Source organism: Salmo salar, chromosome ssa14, assembly GCF_905237065.1.
Source record: "Salmo salar chromosome ssa14, Ssal_v3.1, whole genome shotgun sequence".
Lineage (NCBI taxonomy): Eukaryota > Metazoa > Chordata > Actinopteri > Salmoniformes > Salmonidae > Salmo > Salmo salar.
In genome coordinates, this window is record NC_059455.1 from 52,941,393 (window position 1) to 52,965,813 (window position 24,421).

General features: G+C 48.7%; 1 protein-coding gene across 2 annotated transcripts; it reads left to right on the forward strand.

Moving 5' to 3' along the window:
* The first annotated feature begins 1,971 nt into the window (after window positions 1–1,971).
* Window positions 1,972–23,629, forward strand: orc2 (origin recognition complex, subunit 2). 2 transcript variants are annotated; one of them, NM_001173957.1, is given in 17 exon segments: window positions 1,972–2,122; window positions 2,622–2,692; window positions 2,943–3,068; window positions 3,881–3,970; window positions 6,373–6,456; window positions 8,405–8,430; window positions 8,511–8,568; window positions 11,376–11,560; window positions 16,348–16,446; window positions 16,525–16,634; window positions 17,886–18,018; window positions 18,139–18,235; window positions 21,142–21,288; window positions 21,370–21,541; window positions 22,059–22,120; window positions 22,213–22,331; window positions 22,722–23,615. In NM_001173957.1, coding segments are annotated over 16 exon segments (1,659 nt in total). In that variant the 5' UTR covers window positions 1,972–2,122; window position 2,622; the 3' UTR covers window positions 22,803–23,615.
* The last annotated feature ends 792 nt before the right edge of the window (window positions 23,630–24,421 follow it).

Genomic DNA, 24,421 nt, shown 5'->3' on the forward strand with positions numbered 1-24,421 from the left:
TTATATAGCCCTTCTTACATCAGCTGATATCTCAAAGTGCTGTACAGAAACCCAGCCTAAAACCCCCAACAGCAAGCAATGCAGGTGTAGAAGCACGGTGGCTAGGAAAAACTCCCTAGAAAGGCCAGAACCTAGGAAGAAACCTAGAGAGGATCCAGGCTATGAGGGGTGGCCAGTCCTCTTCTGGCTGTGCCGGGTGGATATTATAACAGAACATGGCCAAGATGTTCAAATGTTCATAGATGACCAGCAGGGTCAGATAATAATAATCACAGTGGTTGTAGAGGGTGCAACAGGTCAGCACCTCAGGAGTAAATGTCAGTTGGCTTTTCATAGCCGATCATTGAGAGTATCTCTACCGCTCCTGCTGTCTCTAGAGAGTTGAAAACAGCAGGTCTGGGACAGGTAGCACGTCCGTCCCCTTAAGCCATAGTTTGTACATCTCAATTGTCAGTAAAAACCACATTTGTTTAAGCAAGTCAGCCATATCAGCAAAATTTTATTTAAAGGCAGTAAATGAGGCTGAAGGAACTGTTTTGCTGCCAGACAAGGCTCTGCTGATAACCAGGTGTAGCAGTGGTAAGAATTCACTCCATGGTGCTGAAAATAAATCTCTGCTGTTGGGAGAGCATTATGTAGACCCTAACAGTTTGTGGGAACTGTTTGTCACCCTTATATTGCAATTAATGTATTGTTTAGTGTTGTGTAGTGGCTTTGCTGGCAAGCATCAACAACAACAAAAAGGTTGAGTTTGCCCCAACAAGATTTACTTGCTAAAATCACCACTGGTGATCATAATCATTATTTTAGCGATCCATCCATGGTAGACCTCCTTCCTAATAACAATGCCCCACATCCTGATGATTTGAGCTGCTGAACCGTATTTGCACTTAACTGTGTTTATGGATAAGAAAGTGAACTTGACATTTCCAAAAAGTTTAGCGGTGATGCTGCTTTGTGATCTATTGCCTAGGACAGGGCTCTCCAACCCTGTTCCTGGAGAGAAACTATCCTGTAGGTTTTCAAACCCTGGCTGGCTGTTGATGTCCTAGGTCAGGGCTCTCCAGCCCTGTTCCTAGAGAGCTACCAACCTTCCTGTAGGTTTCTGCACCAACCCCAGTCATAACTAACCTGATTCAGTTTATCAACCAGCTAATTATTAGAATCAGATGCGCATGATCAGGGTTGGAGTTAAAACCTACAGGAGGGATAGCTCTATAGGATCAGGGTTGGAGTGAAAACCTACAGGAGGGTATCTCTCCAGGAACAGGGTTGGAGTTAAAACCTACAGGAGGGTCTCTCTCCAGGAACAGGGTTGGAGTGAAAACCTACAGGAGGGTCTCTCTCCATGAACAGGGTTGGAGTTAAAACCTACAGGAGGGTATCTCTCCAGGAACAGGGTTGGAGTTAAAACCTACAGGAGGTTATCTCTCCAGGAACAGGGTTGGAGTTAAAACCTACAGGAAGGTTGGTAGCTCTCTAGGAACAGGGCTGGAGAGCCCTGACCTAGGACATCAACAGCCAGCCAGGGTTTCATTAAATAAGCTAAATAGGCAATACTTTTTCATTAAATAGGCAATATTTTTTATTTCACATTTAAGCCTTAAAGCCATTTAAGCCCTGTTGTATTCGGCGCATGTGACTAATAACATTTGATTTGCCACAACAATTTTAGCCTTTTTTGTTTCTATTCTTGGACTTCACTGTTGTCCACTCATCGTTGTCAATAACTGTACTCGATTTACTTTTTTTAATCTTCAAACAACACATCTGCTTCCGCCATGTTAACTCCGTGGCTCAGAGCTCACCACCTCCTCCTCCTCCTCCTCCTCCTCCTCTCTGACGCACCTCTGGTGGAGCTGCGCGCCAAGCATCTTGGGAAGTGGTGTTTTACAGAATCCTGCCTTCTGATTGGTCGAAACTAAACCCACGACCTTTGACTCAACACGTGGTTTAAAAACTTGCGGTCTGGCCCGCGGAAATCTGTCAAAGATCTTTCAAGCTGCGCGCACTTTGTAGATGTTTCTAACTTGACTTAGTGTAGTAACTAATATTTGTCCTTTTTTAATAATTGTGTCTTCTACAAACGTGCGTTATAACGGGTAGTAAAAACAGCAGAAAGGCAAGTCCCTGCTTTTCGTGGCATATTGTTTCATTAGCTAGCTAACGATAGCGAATGTTTCTGTGTTATATTTCCGCGTTTCAAAACATCTGGGAACTCGGAAATCTCCGACTTCAGTGCGTTCATGGTGATTTCAACACAACTGGGAACTCGGAAAAATACGAGGTCAAATCATGATCAGTGATCTTCAGGTCGGAGCTCTAGAAAGAGGCCCGAGATTCCGAGTTGGATGACCGTTCAAAATGACTTCTCTCTGTCGGAGAATGTTTTATTGTTTTATTATTATTTTTTTTTCCAAAGTTCCCAGTTGTCTGGACTGAAGTCGGAGATTTCCATGTTCTCATTTCCAAGTTTCGAGTTGTTTTGAAAGCAGCATCAATTCAAGAGCTCTGATCTCCCGAGTTCCCAGTTAAACACTGAGTGTTGTAGTGATGATGATGATGTGCATCGGCATGACAGTGTGTTGGAAGTGGTGTGGTAATGGTGTGTTTCTGTGCAGTATGAGTTTATTGGAGGTGAGGTTTGTGGGCGACGGAGATGCACTGGAACACATAGTGGACAAACAAGAAGGTAGGAGTCAGACCACACACACACACGCACCATCACATAGACCACACACACGCACCATCACATAGACCACACACACACACGCACCATCACAAAGACCACACACACACGCACCATCACAAAGACCACACACACCATCACAAAGACCACACACACACAATCACAAAGACCATACACACACACACCATCACAAAGACCACACACACGTACATGTACGGCTGACTGAGGGATTTGTTGGTTTTGCTGTGTGTAGATGTGCAGGGCAGCCACAGCAGTGTGCAGAGGCTGGTGACTCTGAGGAGTGAAGCGGAGAGGAGCAGTAGAGAGGATGGAGCAGGCCTTAGTGAGCTGCACTATGTCCAGGCCCTCGGAACAGATGGTGTGTGTTTGTGTCTCAGTCCATCGGTCTGTCATGACGAACAGCCCTACTGACTGTGCATATGTGTGCCCTGTCTGCCTGCCTGTGTGTGTGTGTGTTTCCTGCCTGACTGTGTGTTTCCTGCCTGACTGTGTGTTTCCTGCCTGACTGTGTGTTTCCTGCCTGACTGTGTGTTTCCTGCCTGACTGTGTGTTTCCTGCCTGACTGTGTGTTTCCTGCCTTGACTGTGTGTTTGTCCTGTCGGACTGTGTGTGTGTGTGTGTGTGTGTGTGTGTGGAGACTCTGTGTCCTGTCTGGCTGTGTCCTGCCTGACTGTGTGTGGGGAGACTCTGTGTCCTGTCTGACTGTGTCCAGTCTGACTGTGTGTGGGGAGACTCTGACGGTGTCCTGTCTGACGGTGTCCTGTCTGAAGAGGGGGAGGAGTGTGTGTGTGTGTCCTGTCTGTGTGTGGGGAGACTGTCGGACTGTGTGTGTGTCCTGTCTGACTGTGTGTGGGGAGACTCTGACGGTGTCCTGTCTGACTGTGTCCTGTCTGAAGAGGGGGAGGAGTGTGTGTGTCCTGTCTGATGGTGTCCTGTCTGACGGTGTCCTGTCTGAAGAGGGGGAGGAGTGTGTGTGTCCTGTCTGATTGTGTCCTGTCTGATGGTGTCCTGTCTGACGGTGTCCTGTCTGACGGTGTCCTGTCTGAAGAGGGGGAGGCGTGGGTGTGTCCTGACTGACGGTGTCCTGTCTGACTGTGTCCTGTCTGAAGAGGGGGAGGAGTGTGTGTGTCCTGTCTGACAGTGTCCTGTCTGACTGTGTCCTGTCTGAAGATGGGGAGGAGTGTGTAGCAGCAGGAGGAGGAGGAGCATCAATGTTCACCTTTCAGACGGTGAAACGCGCCAACAGGATGGCCCAGATGGGTAAGTCTCTCCAAACGTTATCTGTAATATTGACAACATGCTCTAACAGGAAATACATGCTCTAACAGGAAATGCATGTCCTCAGAGATGGAAGCCAGGCGAGATCAGGTGGGACCATTCTAGCCAATGAGGTCAGGTGGGACCATTCTAGCCAATGAGGTCGACCGATTATGATTTTTCAACGCCGATACCGATTATTTGGGGACACAAAAAAAAACCGATACCGATTAATCGGCCGATTTTTTTTTTATTTTTTTATTTATTTATTTATTTTTTTTTAAATTTTCTTTATTTATTTGTATAATGACAATTACAACAATACTGAACGAACACTTATTTTAACTTAATATAATACATAAATAAAATCAATTTAGCCTCAAATAAATAATGACACATGTTCAATTTGGTTTAAATAATGCAAAAACAAAGTGTTGGAGAAGAAAGTAAAAGTGCAATATGTGCCATGTAAGAAAGCTAACGTTTAAGTTCCTTGCTCAGAACATGAGAACATATGAAAGCTGGTGGTTCCTTTTAACATGAGTCTTCAATATTCCCAGGTAAGAAGTTTTAGGTTGTAGTTATTATAGGAATTATAGGACTATTTCTCTCTATACGATTTGTATTTCATATACCTTTGACTATTGGATGTTCTTATAGGCACTTTAGTATTGCCAGTGTAACAGTATAGCTTCCGTCCCTCTCCTCGCTCCTACCTGGGCTCGAACCAGGAACACATCGACAACAGCCACCCTCGAAGCATCGTTACCCATCGCTCCACAAAAGCCACAGCCCTTGCAGAGCAAGGGGAACAACTACTCCAAGTCTCAGAGTGAGTGACGTTTGAAACGCTATTAACGCGCACCCGGCTAACTAGCTAGCCATTTCACATCGGTTACACCAGCCTAATCTCGGGAGTTGACAGGCTTGAAGTCATAAACAGCGCTTGAAGAATTGCGACGAGCTGCTGGTAAAATGCACGAAAGTGCTGTTTGAATGAATGCTTACGAGCCTGCTGGTGCCTACCACCGCTCAGTCAGCTGCTCTATCAAATCATAGACTTAATTATAATATAATAAACACACAGAAATACGAGCCTTAGGTCATTAATGTGGTCGAATCCGGAAACTATCATCTCGAAAACAAAATGTTTTTTTCTTTCAGTGAAATATGGAACCGTTCCGTATTTTATGTAACGGGTGGCATCCCTAAGTCTAAATATTCCTGTTACATTGCACAACCTTCAATGTCATGTCATAATTATGTAAAATTCTGGCAAATTAGTTCGCAACGAGCCAGGCGGCCCTAACTGTTGCATATACCCTGACTCTGCGTGCAATGAACGCAAGAGAAATGACACAATTTCACCTTGTTAATATTGCCTTCTAACCTGGATTTCTTTTAGGTAAATATGCAGGTTTAAAAATATATACTTCTGTGTATTGATTTTAAGAAAGACATTGATGTTTATGGTTAGGTACAAGTTGGAGCAACGACGGTCCTTTTTCGCGAATGCGCACCGCATCGATTATATGCAACGCAGGACAGGCTAGATAAACTAGTAATATCATCAACCATGTGTAGTTAACTAGTGATTATGATTGATTGATTGTTTTTCATAAGATAAGTTTAAAGCTAGCTAGCAACTTACCTTGGCTTCTTACTGCATTCGCGTAACAGACAGCCTCCTCGTGGAGTGCAATGTAAAGCAGGTGGTTAGAGCGTTGGACTAGTTAACCATAAGGTTGTAAGGTTGAATCCCCGAGCTGACAAGGTAAAAATCTGTCGTTCTGCCCCTGAACAAGGCAGTTAACCCACTGTTCCCCGGTAGGCCGTCATTGAAAATAAGAATGTGTTCTTAACTGACTTGCGTAGTTAAAATAAAAAATTAAATTAAAAAAATCGGCAAATCGGTGGCCAAAAATGCCAATTACCGATTGTTATGAAAACTTGAAATCGGCCATTCCGATTCATCGGTCGACCTAGCCAATGAGGTCAGGTGGGACCATTCTAGCCAATGAGGTCAGGTGCGACCATTCTAGCCAATGAGGTCAGGTGCGACCATTCTAGCCAATGAGGTCAGGTGCGACCATTCTAGCCAATGAGGTCAGGTGCGACCATTCTAGCCAATGAGGTCAGGTGGGACCATTCTAGCCAATGAGGTGTGTGAACAACAGGCACAGCGTAACCAAACTCCTATTGGGTCAGATAAGCCTCACGCGGTACATTCTTCTGTTCACCAAATTCAACACTCATCGTTGTCTTATTTTCCTGGGCAGATTTTGGGCAGTGTAAAGCCGCTCGCTTCGCCTTTTCCTGTCTGGTCTCTCTCGCTCTCTGGCTCGTAGAGTAACAACTGTGTGTGTGTGTGTGTGTGTGTGTGTGTGTGTGTGTGTGTTGTGTAGCGTCTGAGCTGGCTCGGACCCCAGTGAGGAGTGTGACCTTCAGAACAACACCTGACCCTTCTGGCCCCGCCCACAATGGCTGCAGTGAGTCCCTCTTTCATCCATCTCTTCCTTCCTGTTTCCTCATCCTCGTTCTCATCCATCTCTTCCTTCCTGCTCTCATCCATCTCTTCCTTCCTGCTCTCATCCATCTCTTCCTTCCTGCTCTCATCCATCTCTTCCTTCCTGCTCTCATCCATCTCTTCCTTCCTGCTCTCATCCATCTCTTCCTTCCTGCTCTCATCCATCTCTTCCTTCCTGCTCTCATCCATCTCTTCCTTCCTGCTCTCATCCATCTCTTCCTTCCTGCTCTCATCCATCTCTTTCTCCCTGTTCTCATCCATCTCTTCCTTTGTTTCCTCATCTTCGTTCTCATCCATCTCTTCCTTCCCGTTTCCTCATCCTCGTTCTCATCCATCTCTTCCTTCCTGTTCTCATCCATCTCTTCCTTCCTGTTTCCTCATCCTCGTTCTCATCTATCTCTTCCTTCCTGTTCTCATCCATCTCTTCCTTCCCGTTTCCTCATCCTCGTTCTCATCCAAAAAAGTATATTTTATATGTGAGATTCTTCAAAGTACCCACGCTTTGCCTTGATGACAGCTTTGCACACGCTTGGCATTCTCTCAACCAGCTTCATGAGGAATGCTTTTCCAACAGTCTTGAAGGAGTTCCCACATATGCTGAGCACTTGTTGGCTGCTTTTCCTTCACTCTGCGGTCCGACTCATCCATAACCATCTCAATTGGGGTGAAGTCGGGTGATTGTGGAGGCCAGGTCATCTGATGCAGCACTCCATCACTCTCCTTCTTGGTCAAATAGCCCTTACACAGCCTGGAGGTGTGTTTTGGGTCATTGTCCTGTTGAAAAACAAATGATAGTCCCAATAAGCCCAAACCAGATGGGATGGCGTATTGCTGCAGAATGCTGTGGTAGCCATGCTGGTTAAGTGTCCCTTGAATTCTTAATTAAACCAGACAGTCACCAGCAAACCACCATCACACCACCACCTCCTCCATGCTTCACGGTGGGATCCACACATACGGAGACCATCCGTTCACCTACTCTGAGTCTCACAGAGACACAGCAGTTGGAACCAAAAATCGCTAATTTGGACTCATCAGACCAAAGGACAGATTTCCACTGGTCTAATGTCCATTGCTCATGTTTCTTGGCCCAAGCAAGTCTCTTCTTATTATTGCTGTCCTTTAGTAGTGGTTTCTTTGCAGCAATTTGACCATGAAGGCCTGATTCACGCAGTCTCCTCTGAACAGTTGATGTTGAGATGTGTCTGTTACTTGAACTCTGAAGAATTTATTTGGGCTGCAATTTTTGAGGTTGGTATCTCTAATGAACTTATCCTCTGCAGCAGAGGTAACTCTGGGTCTTCCTTTCCTGTGGCGGTCCTCATGAGAGCCAGTTTCATCACTGCGCTTGATGGTTTTTGCGACTGCGCTTGAAGAAACTTTCAAAGTTCTTGAAATTTTCCGGCTTAACTGACTTATGAACTGTCGTTTCTCTTCGCATATTTGAGCTGTTCTTGCCATAATATGGACTTATCCCTGTTTGGTAAAATACCATCTTCTGTATACCACCCCTACCTTGTCACAACACAACTGATTAGCTCAAACACATTAAGAAGGAAAGAAATTCCACAAATTAACTTTTAACAAGGCACACCTGTTCATTGAAATGCATTCCAGGTGACTACCTCATGAAGCTGGTTGAGAGAATGGCAAGAGTGTGCAAAGGGTGGCTACTTTGAAGAAACCTATATAAAATATTTTGATTTGTTTAACACTTTTTTGGTTACTACATTATTCCTTATGTGTTATTTCATAGTTTTGATGTCTTCACTATTATTCTACCATGTAGAAAAAAATAAACCCTTGAATGAGTAGGTGTGATAACTATTGACTGGTTCTGTACATCGACGTCTCTCCTAATGATCAGGTGGATGATGTCCATTTTCTCTGTATGTTCTCCCTGTCTCTAGAGAGTGAGAACAGGACTCCTCAGAAGGTGAGTATTGGAGAGGACAGATGTAGCCAGTTGGTGCCAGTGCTGAGCTGTGACCTGTGTTACTTCCTGTTTCGTCTCAGGGCAGGAAGGTGCAGTTTGTTTCCACAACGCCCCACAGACTCAGGAAGAGACTATCAGGTGGGAAACAAACAATCGGCTTACTGACGTTGTAACTAAATGTTTGGGACGTTCGATAAACTCTTTCAACCGTGACTACACGGAATTACAGTTCACAAAAATATACGGAACAAAAAATATAAACGCAACATGTAAAGTGTTGGTCCCATGTTTCATGAGCTGAAATTAAAGATCCTAGAAATTTTCCAAACCTTAATTCTCTCACATTTTGTGCACACATTTGTTTACACCCCTGTTACTGAGCATTTCTCCTTTGCCAAGATAATCAATCTACCTAACAGGTCTGGCATATCGAGAGTTAATTAAAAATAAGTTAATTAAACATGATCATTACACAGGTGCACCTTGTGCTAGGGACAATAAAAGGCCACTCTAATATGTGCAGTTTCGTCACACAAAACAATGCCGCAGATGTCTCAAGTTGACGGCGTGTGCAATTGGCATGCTGACTACAGGAATATCCACCACAGCTGTTGCCAGAGAATTTAATGTTCAATTCTCTACCATAAGCCGCCTCCAACATCGTTTTAGAGAATTTGGCAGTACATCCAACCGGCCACACGACCGTATGGCGTCGTGTGGATGAGCGGTTTGCTGATGTCAACATTGTCAACAGAGTGCCCCACTATGGGGTTATGGTGTGGGCAGGCATAAGCTACGGACAACTAACACAATTGCATTTTATCGATAGCAATTTGAATGCACAGAGATGCTATGATGAGATCCTGAGGCCCATCGCTGTGCCATTCATCCACATGAGCCATCACCTCATGTTTCAGCATGATAATACACAGCTCCATGTCGCAAGGATCTGTACACAATTTCTGGAAGCTGAAAATGTCCCAGTTCTTCCATGACCTGCATACTCACCAGACATGTCACCCATTGAGCATGTTTGGGATGCTCTGGATCGACATGTACAAGTGGGACAACATTCCACAGGCCACAATCAACAGCCTGATCAGCTCTGTGTGAAGGAGATGTCGCGCTGCATGAAGCAAATGGTGGTCAAACCAGATACTGACTGATTTTCTGATCCACGTCCCTACCTATTTTTTTTTTAGGTATCTGTGACCAACAGATATTGTTATACACTGCTCAAAAAAATAAAGGGAACACTTAAACAACACAATGTAACTCCAAGTCAACTTCTGTGAAATCAAACTGTCCACTTAGGAAGCAACACTGATTGACAATACATTTCACATGCTGTTGTGCAAATGGAATAGACAACAGGTGGAAATTATAGGCAATTAGCAAGACACCCCCAATAAAGGAGTGGTTCTGCAGGTGGGGACCACAGACCACTTCTCAGTTCCTATGCTTCCTGGCTGATGTTTTGGTCACTTTTGAATGCTGGCGGTGCTTTCACTCTAGTGGTAGCATGAGCCGGAGTCTACAACCCACACAAGTGGCTCAGGTAGTGCAGCTCATCCAGGATGGCACATCAATGCGAGCTGTGGCAAGAAGGTTTGCTGTGTCTGTCAGGGTAGTGTCCAGAGCATGGAGGCGCTACCAGGAGACAGGCCAGTACATCAGGACACGTGGAGGAGGCCGTAGGAGGGCAACAACCCAGCAGCAGGACCGCTACCTCCGCCTTTGTGCAAGGAGGAGCAGGAGAAGCACTGCCAGAGCCCTGCAAAATGACCTCCAGCAGGCCACAAATGTGCATGTGTCTGCTCAAACGGTCAGAAACAGACTCTATGAGGGCCCGACGTCCACAGGTGGGGGTTGTGCTTACAGCCCAACACCGTGCAGGACGTTTGGCATTTGCCAGAGAACACCAAGATTGGCAAATTCGCCACTGGCGCCCTGTGCTCTTCACAGATAAGAGCAGGTTCACACTGAGCACATGTGACAGACATGACAGAGTCTGGAGACGCCGTGGAGAACGTTCTGCTGCCTGCAACATCCTCTAGCATGACCGGTTTGGCGGTGGGTCAGTCATGGTGTGGGGTGGCATTTCTTTGGGGGGCCGCACAGCCCTCCATGTGCTCGTCAGAGGTAGCCTGACCGCCATTAGGTACCGAGATGAGATCCTCAGACCCCTTGTGAGACCATATGCTGGTGCGGTTGGCCCTGGGTTCCTCCTAATGCAAGACAATGCTAGACCTCATGTGGCTGGAGTGTGTCAGCAGTTCCTGCAAGAGGAAGGCATTGATGCAATGGACTGGCCCGCCCGTTCCCCAGACCTGAATCCAATTGAGCACATCTGGGACATCATGTCAAGCTCCATCCACCAACGCCACGTTGCACCACAGACTGTCCAGGAGTTGGCGGATGGTTTAGTCCAGGTCTGGGAGGAGATCCCTCAGGAGACCATCCGCCACCTCATCAGGAGCATGCCCAGGCGTTGTAGGGAGGTCATACAGGCATGTGGAGGCCACACACACTACTGAGCCTCATTTTGACTTGTTTTAAGGACATTACATCAAAGTTGGATCAGCCTGTAGTGTGGTTTTCCACTTTCATTTTGAGTGTGACTCCAAATCCAGACCTTCATGGGTTGATAAATTGGATTTCCATTGATTATTTTTGTGTGATTTTGTTGTCAGCACATTCAACTATGTAAAGAAAAAAGTATTTAATAAGATTATTTCTTTAATTCAGATCTAGGATGTGTTGTTTAAGTGTTCCCTTTATTTTTTTGGAGCAGTATATTATAACTGTATTCCCAGTCATGTGAAATCCATAGATTAGAGCCAAATTTCTTTTAATTGACTGATTTCCTCATATGAACTGTAAATTGTTGCATATTGCGTTTCTATTTTTGTTTAGTATATTAAACTAAGGTCTGTCTGTTTTAGATCCCAGCCTGAGGTCTGACAGCGACAGCGAGCTCTCTCCCTCTGACTCTGGAGGGGAGGAGGAGGATGATGATGATGAGGAGGACAGAGTGAATCAGTCCAGCACACCCAGTAAGCCTCCAGCCACAGCTCTCTATAAGACACCTGCTAAGAAGAGCAAGACTGCCCCAGAACCGCCCAGCCAGGTTAGTCACCCAGAACCACTCACCCAGAACCACCCTGCCAGGTTAGTCACCCCAGAACCACCCTGCCAGGTTAGTCACCCCAGAACCACCCTGCCAGGTTAGTCACCCCAGAACCACCCTGCCAGGTTAGTCACCCCAGAGCCACCCTGCCAGGTTAGTCACCCAGAGCCACCCTGCCAGGTTAGTCACCCAGAGCCACCCTGCCAGGTTAGTCACCCAGAGCCACCCTGCCAGGTTAGTCACCCAGAGCCACCCTGCCAGGTTAGTCACCCAGAGCCACCCTGCCAGGTTAGTCACCCAGAGCCACCCTGCCAGGTTAGTCACCCAGAGCCACCCTGCCAGGTTAGTCACCCAGAACCACTCAGCCAGAACCACCCAGCCAGGTTAGTCACCCAGAACCACCCAGCCAGGTTAGTCACCCAGAGCCACCCTGCCAGGTTAGTCACCCAGAACCACCCAGCCAGAACCACCCTGCCTGGTTAGTCACCCAGAACCACCCAGCCAGAACCACCCAGCCAGGTTAGTCGCCCCAGAACCACCCAGCCAGGTTAGTCGCCCCAGAACCACCCAGCCAGGTTAGTCGCCCCAGAACCACCCAGCCAGGTTAGTCGCCCCGAACCACCCAGCCAGGTCAGTCGCCCCAGAACCACCCTGCCACGTCAGTCGCCCCAGAACCACCCTGCCAGGTCAGTCGCCCCAGAACCACCCTGCCAGGTCAGTCGCCCCAGAACCACCCTGCCAGGTCGGTCGCCCCAGAACCACCCTGCCAGGTCGGTCGCCCCAGAACCACCCTGCCAGGTCGGTCGCCCCAGAACCACCCTGCCAGGTCGGTCGCCCCAGAACCACCCAGCCAGGTCAGTCACCCAGAACCACCCTGCCAGGTTAGTCACCCAGAACCACCCTGCCAGGTTAGTCACCCAGAACCACTCAGCCAGAACCACCCAGCCAGGTTAGTCACCCAGAACCACCCAGCCAGGTTAGTCACCCAGAACCACCCAGCCAGGTTAGTCACCCAGAACCACCCAGCCAGGTTAGTCACCCAGAACCACTCAGCCAGAACCACCCTGCCAGGTCGGTCGCCCCAGACCCACCCTGCCAGGTCGGTCGCCCCAGAACCACCCTGCCAGGTCACTCGCCCAAGAACCACCCTGCCAGAACCACCCAGCCAGGTTAGTCGCCCAAAACCACTCAGCCAGAACCACCCAGCCAGGTTAGTCGCCCCAGAACCACCCAGCCAGGTTAGTCGCCCCAGAACCACCCAGCCAGGTTAGTCGCCCCAGAACCACCCTGCCAGGTTAGTCGCCCCAGAACCACCCTGCCAGGTTAGTCACCTAGAACCACCCAGCCAGGTTAGTCACCCAGAACCACTCACCCAGAACCACCCTGCCAGGTTAGTCACCCAGAACCACCCAGCCAGAACCACCCTGCCTGGTTAGTCACCCAGAACCACCCAGCCAGAACCACCCAGCCAGGTTAGTTGCCCCAGAACCACCCAGCCAGGTCGGTCGCCCCAGAACCACCCTGCCAGGTCGGTCGCCCCAGAACCACCCTGCCAGGTCGGTCGCCCCAGAACCACCCTGCCAGGTCGGTCGCCCCAGAACCACCCTGCCAGGTCGGTCGCCCCAGAACCACCCAGCCAGGTCGGTCGCCCCAGAACCACCCAGCCAGGTCGGTCGCCCCAGAACCACCCAGCCAGGTCGGTCGCCCCAGAACCACCCAGCCAGGTCGGTCGCCCCAGAACCACCCTGCCAGGTCAGTCGCCCAGAACCACTCAGCCAGAACCACCCTGCCAGGTCGGTCGCCCCAGACCCACCCTGCCAGGTCGGTCGCCCCAGACCCACCCTGCCAGGTCGGTCGCCCCAAGAACCACCCTGCCAGGTCACTCGCCCAAGAACCACCCTGCCAGGTCAGTCGCCCAAAACCACTCAGCCAGAACCACCCTGCCAGGTTAGTCGCCCAGAACCACCCAGCCAGGTTAGTCACCCAGAACCACTCAGCCAGAACCACCCTGCCAGGTTAGTCACCCCAGAACCACCCTGCCAGGTTAGTCACCCAGAACCACTCACCCAGAACCACCCTGCCAGGTTAGTCACCCAGAACCACCCAGCCAGAACCACCCTGCCTGGTTAGTCACCCAGAACCACCCAGCCAGAACCACCCAGCCTGGTTAGTCGCCCCAGAACCACCCAGCCAGGTTAGTCGCCCCAGAACCACCCAGCCAGGTTAGTCGCCCCAGAACCACCCAGCCAGGTTAGTCGCCCCAGAACCACCCTGCTAGGTTAGTCGCCCCAGAACCACCCTGCCAGGTTAGTCGCCCAGAACCACCCTGCCAGGTTAGTCGCCCCAGAACCACTCAGCCAGAACCACCCAGCCAGCCAGGTCAGTCAGTCAGCCAGAACCAGCCAGCCATGTCAGACAGTCAGCAATATTTGTATTTATTATGGATCCCCATTTAGTTCCTGCCAAGACAGCAGCTACTCTTCCTGGGATTTATTAAGGATCCCCGTTAGTTCCTGCCAAGACAGCAGCTACTCTTCCTGGGGTTTATTATGGATCCCCGTTAGTTCCTGCCAAGACAGCAGCTACTCTTCCTGGGGTTTATTAAGGATCCCCGTTAGTTCCTGCCAAGACAGCAGCTACTCTTCCTGGGGTTTATTATGGATCCCCGTTAGTTCCTGCCAAGGCAGCAGCTACTCTTCCTGGGGTTTATTATGGATCTCCGTTAGTTCCTGCCAAGGCAGCAGCTACTCTTCCTGGGGGTTTATTATGGATCCCCATTAGTTCCTGCCAAGGCAGCAGCTACTCTTCCTGGGGTTTATTATGGATCCCCATTAGTTCCTGTCAAGGCAGCAGCTACTCTTCCTGGGGTTTATTATGGATCCCCATTTAGTTCCTGCCAAGGCAGCAGCTACTCTTCCTGGGGTTTATTATGGATCCCCATTTAGTTCCTGCCAAGGCAGCAGCTACTCTTCCTGGGGTTTATTATGGACCCCTATTAGTTCCTGCCAAGGCAGCAGCTACTCTTCCTGGGGTTTATTATGGATCCCCATTAGTTCCTGTCAAGACAGCAGCTACTCTTCCTGGGGTCCAAACATATTAAAGCGCGTACATTACAAATAAAACAAAAGATAACAGTACATTATAACATTATTACACCAGTACATAGCTACAATACAACATGTAATACCAGCATACAACAATATCACAATGTGTGTGTTAGCATGTGTACAGTGCATTTGGAAAGTATTCAGACCCCTTGACTTTTTCCACATTGTTACATTACAAACTTATTCTAAAATGGATTAAATCGTTTTTTTTCCCGTCAATCTACACAAATTAAACAATAATATTAAATTTACATAAGTATTCAGACCCTTTACTCAGTACTTTGTTAAAGCTGCTTTGGCAGCGATTACAGCCTTGAGTCTTCTTGGGTATGATGCAAAAGCTTGGCACACCTGTATTTGGGGAGTTTCTCCCATTCTTCTCTGCAGATCCTCTCAAGCTCTGTCAGGTTGGATGGGGAACGTCGCTGCACAGCTATTTGATGGTCTCTCCAGAGACGTTCGATTGGGTTCAAGTCTGGGCTCTGGATGGGCCAGTCAAGGACATTCAGACTTGTCCCGAAGCCACTCCTGCGTTGTCTTGGCTATGTGATTAAGGTCGTTGTCCTGTTGGAAGGTGAACCTTCACCCCAGTCTGAGGTCCTGAGCACTCTGGAGCAGGTTTTCATCAAGGACCTCTCTCTACTTTGCTCTGTTCATCTTTGCCTCAATCCTGACTAGTCTCCCAGTCCCTGCCACTGAAAAACATCCCCACAGCATGAAGCTGCCACCATCGTGCTTCACTGTAGGGATGGTGCCAGGTTTCCTCCAGACGTGACGCTTGGCATTCATGCCAAAGAGTTCAATCTTGGTTTCATCAGACCAGAGAATCTTGTTTCTCATGGTCTGAGAGTCTTTAGGTGCCTTTGGCAAACTCCAAGCGGGCTGTCATGTGCCTTTTACTGAGGAGTGGCTTTGGTCTGGCCACTGTACCATAAAGGCCTGATTGGTGGAGTGCTGCAGAGATGGTTGTCCTTCTGGAAGGTTCTCCCATCTCCACAGAGGAACCATCGGGTTCTTGGTCACCTCCCTGACCAAGGCCCTTCTGTGCATTCAAATTGCCATAGATAAAATGCAATTGTGTTTGTCTGTAACTTATGCCTGCCCATACGTTGGGGCACTCTGTTCCCAACGTTGACATCAGCAAACTGCTCACCCACACGTCGCCATACACATGGTCTGCGGTTGTGAGGTCGGTTGGATGTACTGCCAAATTCTCTAAATGAACGTTCAGTTCTCTGGCGACAGCTCTGGTGGACATTCCTGTTGTCAGCATACCAATTGCACGCTCCCTCAACTTGAGACATCTGTGACATTGTGTTGTGGCAAAACTGCACATTTTAGAATGGCCTTTTATTGTCCCCAGCACAAGGTGCACCTGTGTAATGCTCATTTTGTTTTTAATTTGCTTCTTTATATGCCACACCTGTCAGTCAGGTGGATGGATAATCTTGGCAAATGAGAAATGCTCACTAACAGGGATGTAAACAAATTTGTGCACAAAATGTGAGAGAAATACACTTTCTGGGATCTTTTATTTCTGTTCATGAAACATGAGACCAACACTTTTTGTTCTCTGTGCGTTCTCTGTGCGCCTCCCAGAGTCTGTTCTGGACGTGGGGACTGGGAAGAGACCTCTGGTGGCATGTCCTGTGGGCTATGACTTTGTCCTTTCTGTTTTAGGCCAGTCTGGTAGAGGAATACTTTGAGGCTCACGGCAGTTCTAAATTCCTGACATCAGACCGGACCCTGCAGCGCCTACACACACCTAAATTAGACCGGGTGAGTACATACACACACACACACCTAGGAGATGTATGGAAGCTTGTAAACCACATGAATCGTGTTTCTTGTTTGTAGGAGACGTTGTTCCGTCTGTTAGAAGGGAAACCGGCGTGTTATTCTGCAGAGATTGAGAAGCTCCACTCCAGTCACCATGAACACTTCAACAAGTGGATGCTGCAGCTACAGTAAGGACCTCTCCCTACGCGGGCCCCGTCTCTCCCTACGCGGGCCCCGTCCCCCTCCGCGGGCCCGTCTCCCTAATGGCTACGTATGTTGTCTTGTTGCTGTATGAGGTTACTAGACCGTATCGTAATGCCGCTCTAGGAGTGGAGGTCACAGTGAGGTTACTAGACCGTATCGTAATGCCGCTCTAGGAGTGGAGGTCACAGTGAGGTTACTAGACCGTATCGTAATGCCGCTCTAGGAGTGGAGGTCACAGTGAGGTTACTAGACCGTAACGCCGCTCTAGGAGTGGAGGTCACAGTGAGGTTACTAGACCGTAACGCCGCTCTAGGAGTGGAGGTCACAGTGAGGTTACTAGACCGTAACGCCGCTCTAGGAGTGGAGGTCACAGTGAGGTTACTAGACCGTAACGCCGCTCTAGGAGTGGAGGTCACAGTGAGGTTACTAGACCGTAATGCCGCTCTAGGAGTGGAGGTCACAGTGAGGTTACTAGACCGTAACGCCGCTCTAGGAGTGGAGGTCACAGTGAGGTTACTAGACCGTATCGTAATGCCGCTCTAGGAGTGGAGGTCACAGTGAGGTTACTAGACCGTATCGTAATGCCGCTCTAGGAGTGGAGGTCACAGTGAGGTTACTAGACCGTATCGTAATGCCGCTCTAGGAGTGGAGGTCACAGTGAGGATACTAGACCGTAACGCCGCTCTAGGAGTGGAGGTCACAGTGAGGATACTAGACCGTAACGCCGCTCTAGGAGTGGAGGTCACAGTGAGGATACTAGACCGTAACGCCGCTCTAGGAGTGGAGGTCACAGTGAGGATACTAGACCGTAACGCCGCTCTAGGAGTGGAGGTCACAGTGAGGATACTAGACCGTAACGCCGCTCTAGGAGTGGAGGTCACAGTGAGGTTACTAGACCGTAACGCCGCTCTAGGAGTGGAGGTCACAGTGGGGTTACTAGACCGTAACGCCGCTCTAGGAGTGGAGGTCACAGTGGGGTTACTAGACCGTAACGCCGCTCTAGGAGTGGAGGTCACAGTGGGGTTACTAGACCGTAACGCCGCTCTAGGAGTGGAGGTCACAGTGGGGTTACTAGACCGTAACGCCGCTCTAGGAGTGGAGGTCACAGTGGGGTTACTAGACCGTAACGCCGCTCTAGGAGTGGAGGTCACAGTGGGGTTACTAGACCGTAACTACTAAGTGTGTGTGTGTGTGTGTGTGTGTGTGTGTGTGTGTGTGTGTATATATATATATAGGCTGGGTTACAGTGTATTGCTGTACGGGCTGGGCAGTAAGAAGGCCTTACTAGAGGAGTTCCGAGTGTCTCTGCTCTGTCAGGAGATGCACCTGGTTGTCAACGGATTCTTCCCTTCCATCACTCTCAAATCAGTCAGTATAACACACACACCTGTACACACACACACCTGTACACACACACACACCTGTACACACACACACACACACCTGTACACACCCTCACCCCTCTGATGGTCTCCTCCTGTCCTGTAGATCCTGACTGCTCTGTCTGCAGAGCTTCTAGAACACCAAGGAACGTTCCGGAACCCTGCTGACCAACTACAGTACATCACCACCACCCTCAGAGAACGTGCGTGACCTTGACCCATAGCATACAGTGACCTTGACCCATAGCATACAGTGACCTTGACCCATAGCATACAGTGACCTTGACCCATAGCATACAGTGACCTTGACCCATAGCATACAGTGACCTTGACCCATAGCATACAGTGACCTTGACCCATAGCATACAGGGACCGGTGTGACCTTGACCCATAGCATACAGGGACCGGTGTGACCTTGACCCATAGCATACAGGGACCGGTGTGACCTTGACCCATAGCATACAGGGACCGGTGTGACCTTGACCCATAGCATACAGGGACCTTGACCCATAGCATACAGTGACCTTGACCCATAGCATACAGTGACCTTGACCCATAGCATACAGTGACCGGTGTGACCTTGACCCATGGCATACAGTGACCGGTGTGACCTTGACCCATGGCATACAGTGACCGGTGTGACCTTGACCCATGGCATACAGTGACCGGTGTGACCTTGACCCATGGCATACAGTGACCCGGTGTGACCTTGACCCATAGCATACAGTGACCCGTGTGACCTTGACCCATAGCATACAGTGACCGGTGTGACCTTGACCCATAGCATACAGTGACCGGTGTGACCTTGACCCACGGCATACAGTGACCGGTGTGACCTTGACCCACGGCATACAGTGACCGGTGTGACCTTGACCCACGGCATACAGTGACCGGTGTGACCTTGACCCACGGCATACAGTGACCGGTGTGACCTTGACCCACGGCATACAGTGACCGGTGTGACCTTGACCCACGGCATACAGTGACCTTGACCCACGGCATACAGTGACCTTGACCCACGGCATACAGTGACCTTGACCCACGGCATACACGGACCGGTGTGACCTTGACCCACGGCATACACGGACCGGTGTGACCTTGACCCACGGCATACACGGAGCGGTGTGACCTTGACCCACGGCATACACGGAGCGGTGTGACCTTGACCCACGGCATACACGGACCGGTGTGAACTTGACCCACGGCATACACGGACCGGTGTGACCTTGACCCATAGCATACAGTGCCTTGCTAAAGTATTCATCCCCCTTGGCGTTTTTCCTATTTTGTTGCATTACAACCTGTAATTTAAATAGATTTTTATTTGGATTTCATGTAATGGACATACACAAAATAGTCCAAATTGGTGAAGTGAAATAAAACGGAAAAGTGGTGCGTGCATATGATGTATTCACCCCCTTTGCTATGAAGCCCCTAAATAAGATCTGGTGCAACCAATTACCTTCAGAAGACACATTATTAGTTAGATTGCACACAGGTGGACTTTATTTAAGTGTCACATGATCTCAGTATATATACACACACCTGTTCTGAAAGGCCCCAGAGTCTGCAACACCACAAAGCAAGGGGCACCATGAAGACCAAGGAGCTCTCCAAACAGGTCAGGGACAAAGTTGTGGAGAAATACAGATCAGGGTTGGGTTATAAAAAAAATATCTGAAACTTTGAACATCCCACAGAGCACCATTAAATCCATTATTAAAAAATGGAAAGAATATGGCACCACAACAAACCTGCCAAGAGAGGGCTGCCCACCAAAACTCACGGACCAGGCAAGGAGGGCATTAATCAGAGAGGCAACAAAGAAGCCAAAGATAACCCTGAAGGAGCTGCAAAGCTCAAAAGTGGAGATTGGAGTATCTGTCCACAGCTTTAAGCCATACACTCCACAGAGTTGGGCTTTACGAAAGAGTGGCCAGAAAAAAAGCCATTGCTTAAAGATAAAATAAGCAAACATGTTTGGTGTTCGCCAAAAGGCATGTAGGATACTCCCCAAACATATGGAAGAAGCTACTCTGGTCAGATGAGACTAAAATTGAGCTTTTTAGCCATCAAGGAAAACGATATGTCTGGCCCAAACCCAACACCTCTCATCACCTCGAGAAAACCATCCCCACAGTGAAGCATAGTGGTGGCAGCGTCATGCTGTGGGGATGTTTTTCATCGGCAGGGACTGGGGAAATTGGTCAGAATTGACGGAATGATGGATGACTCTAAATACAGAGAAATTCTTGAGGGGAAACCTGTTTCAGTCTTCCAAAGATTTGAGACTGGGACGGAGGTTCACCTTCCAGCAGGACAATGACCTTAAGCATACTGCTAAAGCAACCCTCTCCTGGTTTAAGGAGAAACATTTAAATGTCTTGGAATGGCCTAGTCAAAGCCCAGACCTCAATCCAATTGAGAATCTGTGGTATGACTTAAAGATTGCTGTACACCAGCAGGAACCCATCCAACTTGAAGGAGCTGGAGCAGTTTTGCCTTGAAGAATGGGCAAAAATCCCAGTGGCTAGATGTGCCAAGCTTACAGAGACAGACCCAAAGAGACTTGCAGCTGTAATTGCTGCAAAAGGTGGCTCTACAAAGTATTTACTTTGAGGGGGTGAATGTTATGTGCACAAGTTTTCAGTTTTTTTGTCTTATTTCTTGTTTGTTAAACAATAAAACATATTTAGCATCTTCAAAGTGGTAGGCATGTTGTGTAAATCAAATGATACAAACCCCCCCCCAAAAAAAAATTATTTTAATTCCAGGTTGTAAGGCAACAAAATAGGAAAAATGCCAAGGGGGTGAATACTTTGGCAAGCCACTGTACACGGACCAGTGTGACCTTGACCCATAACATACCAGTGTGACCTTGACCCATAACATACCAGTGTGACCTTGACCCATAACATACCAGTGTGACCTTGACCCATAACATACCAGTGTGACCTTGACCCATAACATACCAGTGTGACCTTGACCCATAACGTACATGGATCCGTGTATGTGGACTTTGACGTGTGTGTGTGTGGGGGGGGGGGGGGGACTTTGACGTGTGTGTGGACTTGTGTGTGTGGACTTTGACCTGTGTGTGTCTCATCAGAGCCGGACCTCCATGTGTACCTGTTGATCCACAACATTGACGGTCCCATGCTCCGCGGAGAGAAGACCCAGAATGCACTGGGTCAACTGGCGTCACTACCCAACCTGCACCTTGTCGCCTCCATCGACCACATCAACGCACCGCTCGGTACGGTACAGCGTGTCCATTTGTCCTGTATTACTTGGTCTTACCACAGTGCTGTTTCTGAAGGTGTGTGTCTCCCTGCAGTGTGGGACCAGTGCAAACTGAGTCAGTTTAACTGGTTGTGGTGGGAGTGCGTGTGTTTCCAGCGTTATGTGGAGGAGACGTCCTATGAGAACTCTCTACTCGTTCAACAGACTGGAGCCCTCGCCCTCTCCTCCTTGACACATGTCCTACGTAGCCTTACGGCTAACGCCAGGTACAGACACTACGGCTAGCGCCTTACGGCTAACGCCAGGTACAGACACTACGGCTAGCGCCTTACGGCTAACGCCAGGTACAGACACTACGGCTAGCGCCTTACGGCTAACGCCAGTTACAGACACTACAGCTAACACCTTACGGCTAACGCCAGGTACAGACACTACGGCTAGCGCCTTACGGCTAACGCCAGGTACAGACACTACGGCTAGCGCCTTACGGCTAACGCCAGGTACAGACACTACGGCTAACGCCAGGTACAGACACTACGGCTAGCGCCTTACGGCTAACGCCAGGTACAGACACTACGGCTAACGCCAGGTACAGACACTACTGCTAATGCCAGGTACAGACACTACAGCTAACACCTTACGGCTAACGCCAGGTACAGACACTACGGCTAGCGCCTTACGGCTAACGCCAGGTTTTCGCTGCGTTATCTCAACATATGTTTCTCTGTATTGGAATGTTTGGATAACGTTTGATTTTGATGGTGGTGTGTGATTGGTCGACAGGGGCATCTTTAAACTGCTGGTGGAGTTCCAACTGGAGAACAAAGACAACAGTTCATACACAGGTACACACACACACACACACACACACAACCCCCTCCTACAACCTTTCACAGTGATTGTTTTAACGTGTGTGTGTGTGTGTGTGTGTGTGTAGGCTTGTCATTCCAGGACTTCTACCAGCGTTGTCGGGAAGCCTTCCTGGTGAACTCTGACCTCACCCTGCGAACCCAGCTCACAGAGTTCAGAGACCACAAACTCATCCGCACACGCAAGGTACACACACACACACACACACACACACACACAGACCACAAACTCATCCGCACACGCAAGGTACACACACACACACACACACACACAGACACACACACACACACACACACACAGAGACCACAAACTCATCCGCACACGCAAGGTACACGCGCACGCACGCACTCACACACACACAGAGACCACAAACTCATCCGCACACGCAAGGTACGCGCACGCACGCGCATGCACACACAGAGACCACAAACTCATCCGCACACTCACGCACACACACACAGAGACCACAAACTCATCCACACACGCAAGGTACACACACACACACACACACACACACACACACACACACACACGGCGACAAACTGAAATGGACACATTTTTCCCATGATCCCTCAGGGTGCTGATGGGGTGGAGTACCTGCTGGTTGCTGTGGACACCAGCACGTTGACTGACTTCCTGGAGAAAGAAGTAGAGTGAGGAGAGGAGCAGACGTCACCTTCCGTCTTTCACTTCCATTGAACCCGAGAGAACTGGGCCGTATTCATTTAGGGTCCGAGAACTGGGCCGTATTCATTTAGGGTCCGATAACTGGGTCGTATTCATTTAGGGTCAGATAACTGGGCCGTATTCATTTAGGGTCAGATAACTGGGCCGTATTCATATAGGGTCAGAAAACTGGGCCGTATTCATATAGGGTCAGACAACTGGGCCGGATTCATATAGGGTCAGACAACTGGGCCGGATTCATATAGGGTCAGACAACTGGGCCGGATTCATATAGGGTCAGACAACTGGGCCGGATTCAGATAACTGGGTCAGACAACTGGGCCGGATTCAGATAACTGGGTCAGACAACTGGGCCGTATTCAGATAACTGGGCCAGACAACTGGGCCGTATTCAGTTAACTGGGCCAGATAACTGGGTCGTATTCATTTTGGGTCAGATAACTGGGTCGTATTTTAGGTCATAATGATTAAGATTACAGGGACGACCTGATCTTAGATCAGCACTCTGAGACGCTTTAAGAATACGGGCCCTGATCACATTGGTGTTAACCCACACTGGGCCCTTTGGTAGTTAGTTAAGAAACACTGGCTGTAGCTAGGGTCATCTGCTCTTTAGGCCAAAGTCAATTTCCACTATGTTGCTTTGACCTGGCCTTTTCAGTGCAGAGGATGTACACATTCCATTTGTGTGTTTTTGATGATTTTTGTTTAGTCTTATTGACCACCTCTGAAAATCTGTAGCGCTGTTGTCTGTAATAACTCTTCACATTCAGTAAAAAAAAACTTAAAAAAAAAAACTATTTCAGTATCTTTATTTACACAAAAAGTCATTCTGATTAAGAAAAGGCAGACTGAATACATGCTGGTAGGGAATAGAAAGAATGAGACAGACCAGAGAGTTTCTCAACCCAGAGGCGCAACAACGTGAGACTTCCAGGAACTCTTTGTGAAACGGACCGAACAGACCAGGTTTTGGGGTTTCAGAAGTCAATGAGATTAGTGAGAAAAAAAATCTTACTTCGTTAATTTTTCTCGACATCTAAAGACACAATTCTAGATTGGAGCCACGTTGTTACTCCAACCTCCATGAAACCGACACATTTTCATTTTCGTCAAAGTCAACTTTATATTGATGGAGTAACTTTTGATTTTCTCATCCAGTTTCTGGCTATTGAACCCTGACCTGTTCACCAGATGTGCTGCCTTGTCCTAGACCTGCTGTTTTCGACCATCTCCCTGCCCCTCTACCGCCTCTGAATGATCGGCTATGAAAAGCCAACTGACCGTTACTCCTGAGGTGCTGACCTGTTGCACCCTCGACAACCACTGTGATTATTAATTGACCCTTCTGGTCATCTTGAAGAACGATCTGGCCATGTACTCTTATCTGGACCTTTTCTAAAATGATCTGCCGCCATTGTTGCAACCCCTATTACTAGTCTGTTCAACCTCTCGTGACACTCTAGACCCAAACTGTTACAGATCTATATCTATCCTGCCCTGCCTTTCTAGTTCTCTCACGTCACCCCGCTCCTCCGCACACTCCACTGGCTTCCAGTTGAAGCTCGCATCTGCTACAAGACCATGGT